This window comes from Lynx rufus, unplaced genomic scaffold, assembly GCF_022079265.1.
Source record: "Lynx rufus isolate CCGP_SWC_20201006 ecotype Redwood Valley unplaced genomic scaffold, mLynRuf1.p SCAF_7, whole genome shotgun sequence".
In the NCBI taxonomy this organism is placed as follows: domain Eukaryota; kingdom Metazoa; phylum Chordata; class Mammalia; order Carnivora; family Felidae; genus Lynx; species Lynx rufus.
Genome location: NW_025814889.1, coordinates 80246566 through 80255416, shown reverse-complemented (window position 1 = coordinate 80255416; position 8851 = coordinate 80246566). Strand labels below are relative to the sequence as shown.

At 57.1% G+C, this 8851-nt stretch overlaps 1 protein-coding gene across 1 annotated transcript; it reads right to left on the bottom strand.

Annotated features, from left to right (window-relative positions):
- Nucleotides 1–2101, bottom strand: HOXC8 (homeobox C8). The gene is made up of 2 exons (XM_047067110.1): nt 1666–2101; nt 1–293 (listed from the first exon to the last, which is right to left on the bottom strand). Exons 1-2 carry the CDS (start codon nt 2099–2101, stop codon nt 1–3), a joined length of 729 nt encoding a protein of 242 aa, XP_046923066.1.
- Between the last annotated feature and the right edge of the window lie 6750 nt (nt 2102–8851).

Sequence of the window (8851 nt, the reverse complement as noted above, 5' to 3'; positions counted from 1 at the left end):
TTAGTCCTTGTTTTCTTCCTTTTCCTCCTCTTCTTTCTCCTCTTCCTCGTTTCCTTCTTCCTCCACCTTCTCTTCATCTCGGGCTCCGGGCAGTTTATCCTTGTTGTTTTCCTTTTTCCACTTCATCCTTCGGTTCTGGAACCAGATCTTCACTTGTCTCTCAGTCAGTCCCAGGGCGTGAGAGACTTCAATCCGGCGCTTTCGTGTCAAATAAGGATTAAAGAGAAACTCCTTTTCTAGTTCCAAGGTCTGATACCGGCTGTAAGTTTGCCTTCCGCTGCGCCGCCCCGGAGCTGGACAGAATAGAACCCCAGTCTGGTTATGTTTGGGTGGGGGCTCGGCTTTCCCCTGCCACTCTTCCTCCCCTGAAGTCCCCCCTCTGATCTCCCCAGTTCCCTCCCTCCTGAAGACCAGGCGAGAGAGCAGGGAGCAGGCAAGGGCAGGAAAGTTTGGGGGCTTGTTTTGTTTGGTTTCACCTTGGGAGGTGGGGTGGGGGCGGGGGCAGGGACTGGGGTCTGTCAGGAAACTGGGGGATGGCAGGGGCCAAGGGAGCACTGCAGAGTCCCCCCCAGGCCTGCAGGCTCAGGAAACTGGCCCTTGCAGCTTTGTTTACAAGTGCAGAGTGGCATTTGGTGAGCAGAGCTGGGGACAGTCTTGTTTCCAAAAGAAAGGAAAAAGGTCTGGGGGTGAGGAAGAGGGACTCTGCTCACTGCCCCCTCCTTGAATCTCTCTGCCTAATGCCTTGCCAGGAAGAAAAATAATTGATCTCCTGGAATGTATCACTGCTTGGCCTGATTGCTAACTGGAGACCAGCAAATAAATCACGGGCCATCCCCGCTGGAACTTGTCGCTTTCTCGCTTCCCCTTTTACTTCGAAATTGGGCCATGAGGGGCCACCCTTGGAGGGGCTCATGGCCTGAGCCACTCTGAAGGTCTCAGGGAAAGCCCACAAACCTTTGATTGGGGGCAGCTGGGCTTGGGTCCTCTGGAGCCCAGAGCCCTCTAATCTGCATGGCCCCTCTCCTTCCGTGCACTCTTTTTCTCTCCTCTCTGGCTCCCTCTCTTCTCTCCAACTGAGGGAAGTAAAGCAAAGTTGGGGTGGTGGCCCTAAGGCTAGTTCTCTGTGAGGAGGCAGTGGGTACCCCCAGAGAGCCAGGGCACCTGTCCTTGGGGTCTTGTCACCCTCTGATCCCGCTAGGGGAAGGAAACAGGAGTCTCCCTTTGCCCCCAAGAAAGCCTGGCCACTGTTCTGGACTGAGGCTCTCTGCCTTATGGAAAGACTGGTTTGCTCCAAAGGCTGATAACCTCAGGGTCCTCGGGGCCCCTGCCCAGCCACCTCCCCAACTTTGACTGTAGAGATGGCAAGAGAGGGAGACAGAGGGGGAGACGGGCAGACAGACAGACAGTGGTGGAGAAAACGATTTTTAACCCTTTGCACCCGGACACCACCTTCGCCCCCCGTCCCCCCAATACCCCAGGCGAGCCCCGCGCCCCACCCCCAGCCGAACCTCCCAACCTCGAGAAACCCACTCAGGCCCCCGGGGGTGGGGCCGGAGAGACCCCAAAGCCAGGAGGGAAGGCGAGGGCAGACAAAAAGGAGGCGAGGGAGGGGGGAAAGACCCCGGAGCGCGGGAGACCAAGGGGGAAAGAGAAAAGGCTTCTCACCGTGGGGTCTCATCCATGGAAACATGAGGCTGGGAGACGAGTTTTGATTTAAGTGGCCTTGTCCTTCGCTACTGTTAGTGTTGGCGGAGGATTTACAGTCGGGATATTGCACCACGCTCGCCTCTTGCTGAGCCCCATAAAGGGACTGTCTGGGGAGCGCCTCGTAGCCATAGAATTTGGAGGCGTCTCCGTGGCAGCTCAGCGAGCACGGGTTCTGCTGGTAGCCCGAGTTGGAGATGCCCGAGGTGCCGTGGTGGAAGAAGTCTTGGACGTGGTGCGAGGCGTGCTGGAAGCCGGGCGCCGAGCCGCCGGGCCCGTACACCAGCGCATGGCTCCTGCCCACGCTCTGAGGGAACCGGCAGTCGTAATAGGCCGGTTCCAGGGACTCGCCGCCTTTGTATTTGGAGAACAGGGGGTTGACGAAGTAGGAGCTCATGCTGGGCACATGAAAACCCGCCGCCCCCTCCCCTCTGGCTCGCGACTCCCCCCCGCCCGGTACCCCCGAAAGTCCCCTCCCCCCGGGAGCGAACCCCGGGCCGGCCGGCTCCCCGGGGCTGGGCTGGGCAGGTGGGGGGCGCCTGGGTGCCGGGCCCGGCCGGCTCGGCGCGCGCGGCTCCCGGGGCTGGGCGCGGGCGGCGGCGGCGGGCGGCGGGCGGCGGGCGGCGGGCGGGCGGGCGGCGGCGGCGGCGGCGGCGGCTCTCTTCACTGTCGGTAGGTAGAGCTCGCGCTCTCGCACTTAGCTCTTTCCTTTAACAGCCCAGGCGAATTCCTCAGACTCCCGGCGGTGGCGGCGCTTACACGCGATTCGCGTTCATCAATCCACGACATGAAGACAGGCGAGAGAGAGAGAGAGAGAGAGAGAGAGAGAGAGAGGGAGAGAGGGAGAAGGAGGGATGGTGGCGGGGGGTTGAGGGGTTCAGGGCTGGGGGGACCTGGAGGAAGGGGAGGGGAGGAAGGGGGAGGGAGGGGGGTGTGGTGTCTGTGTGTGTGTGTTGGGGGGGGGTGGTGAGCCAGCCCCAGCTAATGGCTGGGGCCAGCTTCTCCAAGGTGCGCGTTCGGATTTGAAGGTGCCTCTCCCCCCTTCCCGTTTCCTTCCTCTCAGAGATACCTGAGCCAGCAGGTCAACTCAGGTTACCTCAACAGGTATGAGACTCTCCCCCCACCCCGCCCCAGGGGGTCGGATGCCGCGAAGAGAGAGCAGGTCCCCTAACCCAAACGATGGGCTCCCCAGGGGGTCCTTAAGCCTGGCACTCAGAAGGAGCTAGCATATGAGTACCTCGTATCCCCCAATACTTCAGGCATCCGAACCCTGCATGTCTCCTGCCCCTCCTCAGGGTGGGAGGCCGCCCTGTCTTCCACCATCCCTAACATTCCCTAGCCTGTCCGCTGTGGGTAGAGGAGAGGGGCCGGAGGTGGGGCGCTCTCCATATACCCAGTCAGGGCGGCACTGCCCCTTCAGACACCAGCTCCTGCCTGAGGCTTGGCTGGGGGCTCTGAGAGCAAAGCAGTTTATGGGGACAGAGGAGAGGGCCGCTGGAGGGTCCCTGGCCCTCTGGCGGGGCCGATCCAGGATGTTTCTTCTCAGGAGGCTATTTGTATCTGGGTTGGAAGGGACTGGAGCAGGCCTCTTACTTGTCTCCACATACTCTAACCCTATAGGAAATGCCAGCTCAGCCCGGAGGGGCCCCCTGGCTTCACTGCACCCCCTACTTCCCCAAGCCGGCTGCCCAGGCCGGGATGTGGATGGGAACTGTCAACAGACACTCTTTAAATATTTACCCACAGTTTCTCTAGGGGGTTCCTCCCCTATCTCCAAGACTAGGGAAATTCAAGGTAATTCTAACGGATAAAAGAACCCTAGTCCATCAGGACCCTTTTCTGGCCATAAGCGTGTACAGTTATGTGGGGCTTAACACAGACAGAGAAAAGGGAGAAAAGGGAGAAGAGGGAGAGCTGTGGATCCGTGTGCTGTGTGCATACGAATGAGGAAGAGGAACAAGAACGATTTTTCCGGTCTTCCCCTTCCAAGGCTGTGCGGGGATGTCACACACAGGGCAATACTGGGGCACACTCAGGATACACACATCCTGTATGTGCCACCTTCCACCCTGAGACACATCGAGTGCATGCTCCTTAAAACTATCATGCATGCCTAGAAGCGCCCCTGTCACCTCGCAGACCCTGTGCACTCAGGCACACAGGAAAATAAGACCTGACAGACACACAGGCATCTTTAGCTTTTTGCATCATGAAAAAATTTGCTACCTATTTTCTTTCCACATCCTGGGTTTCCAGGTTGGATGAGGAAGGAGGCTGTTAGGAATCCAGGTCTCTGCCTTCCCCATCTGGAGCCCAGCTCTGGGGATGGATAAGGAATGGCAGTGCAGGAAAGGACGGTGTAGAATGACCCCTCCCCCAGTCCCTCTATTATCTAAATAATTGCTGGGAAGATGGCCACTCTCAGCCCAATTCCCAAAGGAGATTCCCTGGTGCCCCAGCAAAGGACACTTCCAGGATCCCTTGAATTTGGAGGAACCCACCTCCACCTGAATTAGGGACTGCCCAAACTCTGCAACATCCGGGAACTCTGGCCCTGGAGCAGCAGGAGGGGAGGGTCAGAGGAGGGCTGTGCCAGGGCTGCAGGCCTCCCTAGGGTCCAGGACAGTGTGGGGCATGACAGAGGTCTCCTTCACTACCAGAGCCAGCTGCAGCCTTGGTCCCAGCCCTGCGGTCTCTCTTGAGCCTACTCTGCTCAGAGTACCAAGCTGAAGGAGATGGGCTCTGGGTTCCCAGCATCTGGGTCATTGGGGACTGTCATAAATATTTTCCCTTCTCCGCCTGGAAAGAGGAGGCTCCGCAGGCCAGATCCGCTCTGGGGCCTGCGCCTTATCTTTTAGAGGGTGGGGGGATATCTCGACATTTTATGGTCCAGCGAAAACCCTGCCACAGAGCTATTCTTCCAGGCCTTTGTGTCTTGGAATGCAACTGTCCCGAGTGTGCCGCCACCACCGTCTGCTCTGAGAGCCCACCAGTCCTGAACCCCCTGGCTGGACTCGATTTCCCCTTTTGGGGGGGGTCCCTCGCCTTTTCTTTTTTCATTTGATTGTCTTTTTTTTTTCTTTTTTCTTTTTTCTTTTTTTTTTCTTTTACACGTATCTGCTTGATTTCGCTCCCGGAGCTCGGATATAAAGGAACCGCAAGCAGCCATCCTCGCTGGGGCGTCTCTGCCCCTCGCCCCGAGGCCTGCTCCGCCCTCCTAGGTACCACGGATTTATGTTCGTTTGTCCGGGTCATTCTGCCTTTTTGTGTTAATTACGCGCTGCCTGCTTGGTGCTTATCTCCTTCGCAAAGCGATTATTTTCGACGCCCGCCCTCCTGAGCCTCTCGAGCCGGCTGCCAGAGCTAGGGCCCATCTCCCGCCGCCACTCGCGATTTATTTACACCTCGCAGGTGAGAGGATTGATTTGCTCAGAGCCATTGGGGCCGGGCTGGGCCGGGGCGCGGGGCCTTCTCCTGGTTGCTCCTCGGGGCCGGGCCTCAAATGTCAGTGCGGCCAGGCCGGCCAGGGGCACTGCCGCCGCCTCTAACATTGAGCAACAGCGCCACCTCGCGTCCACTTTCTCCAATGCAGTCGGGCCAGGAAAAAGCCAAGAGAGCAGGCAGGTCCCAGCCTTGGCCCAAAGGTGGGAAGTGAGAGGAAGGAGTTTCCAAATGGGTGCGAGAAAGAGAGAGAGAGAGACAGAGAGAGAGAGGAGAGAGAGATATGGGGGGGGTTCCCCAGAAGGGAGTTTCATCGGGACCTCTGTCCTTTTGTTTTCCAAGTTCTCCAAATAAACCTTGTCAAAGGTTTCACACAATTTTCTCTTTTTGTCACCCTCCCTTCCCGCATTAAGAGACACTGTGCAAAGGAACTGCCGCGATCTCCCCCCTATTCAGGCGCATTTCTGGGCTCAGAACACCTCCGCTCACGCAGATGCACGCTCCGAGGCTCCCGCGACCTCCTGCCCGCGGCGCACACCCTAAACTCCTCGCTCCTCTTACCCTGCCGTTGGTTCCGCACTGCCTATTCCGCCGCTGCCTGCAGGACTTTGGGGTGGGACTGTGACTTCTCCCGACTGTTTGCCCCCTGGTTTGTAGCCCATCCCTCTCTCTGTCTCTCACGCGCGCTCTTTCTCCACCTCTCCCTCCCAGCCAGTGAGGTCCCGTTCTCCGTGGGCCATAGACAAAACATTCCTATAATCCGATTTCAAAGGAAAGAGTGTCCACCTTATTTAAACCATAAAACAATTAAGCCCAGACGTCTAGCCAGCTCCGCGCTGCTGTTTTGTTCGGCCCCATTCAGAATCCAGCGCAGGGAGACAAACAGCGCCATAAAAGTGGCATTTCGGGGCTGCGGAAATGTACCTATCCGCTGCCTTCCCAAGTGGAACAACCTTTAGGGTTTTGTGATTCTGACAAAGGAGCAGAGGAGAGGTGGGAGGGGAAGATTAGGGCAGGAGGGCGTTTGCCAGCCCCTCTTTCCCCCAGCTTTCGTTTCTTTCCCTAGATGTGGGTTTGCGTTGTGTTGTGGTTTAAATTCACGAATTGTAATAAATAAAAATTGAATCGAATCCTGACCTGCAGGCTGGAGGCTGAGCTGGAACTGAACAGTGGGCTGGGCCGGGTGGGCCTGCTCTGGATCCCACGGTCTCGCCAGGGCCCTCGGAGCCCGGCGGCCCTCCTTCCTGCCCGGAGTAAGGCCGGCTCGGGCGGGCTGCAGGAAGCAGGCCGCGCTGACGGAGGAGGGGAGGCGACAGGGCCTTGGAGCAGGGGCGGGGTGGAAGCCCGGAAACGCCGCGGAGCTTGGGCTGGGAGAAAAGCCCCAGTCCCCGCAGTCAGGACCCAGGGACACGGATGCCCTGGCCTCCGCCCCGTGCGAAACTGACGCCAGGGTCTCAGAACAGCGCAGTGGCCAAAGGGGAGAGTGAGGATTTGCGAAAAGAGACAAAACTACGGGCAAAGCACCATTCAAAAGGACCAAGAGAACAACTGCTTCTGGAATTGGGGAGGAGGTCTCTTAAGTGGGAAAAAGGAGAGGGTGCTTCAGCCACTGGGAAAACCAGCGTTTGCGACTTTTGATGGCTCCCCTCAAAATATCACCCAAACAAAATGTTTGTGCCTTCCCACCTTCCTCCAGCCCCCCAAACTGGCGTGCTGGACGGAAGGAGGGGGTAGGAGATTCAAATGATGGGGAAGGGGCTGGTCCCTACAAGTGCCTCACCAATCCTGTTAGGCGATGCGATGGAGGAAGCGACGGAAGGACTGGGATCCCCAATTATTTTCTTTTACGGTGGTATTCCCCAAGTATTCAGAACAACACCCTGCACCCTCACCAGAATGGGCAGCCTGAGATATTAAAGGGCTATATTTCAAGCAGTCTGAGTTTAATAGTTTCCAGATTGGGGGATTTCCGAGAAAGGGGGCGCCGGGCCGAAGCATACCCAGCAGCTTGTGTCTGCTTCTGATTAGCAGATGAAAACTGCCGGTTCTGGGGAAGGCGCTCTGGGGTGCAGTGCAACTGACCAGCCCCTTCGGGCTGTTGCACACGTATGGCCGCCTACCCTTGCGCCTGCGGTCCCACCACCACCAGGGAACACCCCACTCCTGGCTAATCCCTGACCAACTTCCTTGAGCCTTGGCCACGTCATCTCCCAGAAATGCTGCAGCCACTCAGCATAAGCCCGTTACCCCCAAACCAACATTCAAACTAAACACCAGAGAGAGATTGAGAAGAAAAGAGACCTAGGAGAGGGAGAGAGAGAGAAGCTGAGAATGCACTGACAAGTTGAAAGTGGATCTAAATCTGATTGTATTGGTTTTGCCATCTTTCTCCTTCCTCCCTCCCTTCCTTTCTTCCTTTTTTTCCTCCCTACTTCCTCCCTCGCTCCCTCTCTCCTTCCCTCTTCTGTTTCTCTCTCTCTCTCTTTCCCTTTTTTCACTCGCAACGCATTCCCCAGTGCCTCTTCTGCTCCCTGAGGCCTGCTCAGCCTTCTTCCTCACCGCTCACCGCACACCCTCCCTCCCTCCCAGCCATCCCTCGAAGCACCAATGCAGACAGGCAAGAATCCAGCCCGGGCCCTCACCCAGCACCCAACTTTCATCTTCACCTATCTCTTCCCTCCGATCTCGTGTACTCATAAATTATTACAATTAATTACAGCCAGGGAAAACCATTCATGCCATGCCCCCACCCCCCACCCCTGGACTCCGACGAGCTACCAGGAAACTCACAAGGCAGCCAGCCGGGGCAGGCACGAGCTGGGCCCGGGCCTCAGCAGCCCCCACCCCACCCCTGGAGTCTTCACGCCCACCCCACCCTGCCTGGAGAGCAATGGCAGGCACTTGCCCTTCCGAGGTAGAGGGAGCCCCTTCCCTGGCTCCGGCTTCCCCCAAAGGATCTGAGCACTTGCCTCCTCCACGACAGCAGCCTGGGAGCCACAGGGAGGAGAAATAACGAGAACTGGATGCGGTTGGGTTTCTGGTTTTTTAAGTGACTTCGATATATTAACACAGAGCTGTTCTACCATAACAAACAGAAGCACGTTACAGGACGGACGCTGGGGATCAGAAGAAACACTGCTATGTACACACCCGAGGCGCCGGCCTGCGCCGCCGGACCCAGCCTGCGGCACGGTCCGGGCCCTCGCCCCTCAGCTCCTGGGCTGGGAATTGTTATTGTGTATGTGTGTGTGTCTTTTTTTTTTTTTTGTACAAAATCTGCACGCAGAGCACCCCAGGCCTGGGGAGGGATGGCCCGGACCACATATGATACAGAAAAAAAAAAAATAGAAATATAGCGATTCAAGTACTGGCTTCTCTGAAGAAAGGAGGGGAAAAAAATCACATTTGTGTGTGTCATTTATTTCAGTTGCGCTGGGAGAAGAGAACGCGGTTTCTCTCTCCGCCTCCTCCTCCTCGCTGGGTAGAACTAACTCTAAAACACCAATTTCTCAACACTGAACCCTCCCAAATCGCAAGAGTTTTCCTTTTCCCCTTCCTTTTTTTTGTCTCTTTTTAAGCTGATGGGCTTTTCTCTATCTTGCTCTTTCCTTTTCTTTTCGTGCTCTCTCCCGCCTGGGTTGGGGTATTTTTGTGGGGTTTTTTGTTTTTCCCTTGGCTGTGCCGAGGCAGCAGGCTGGGGCAGGGT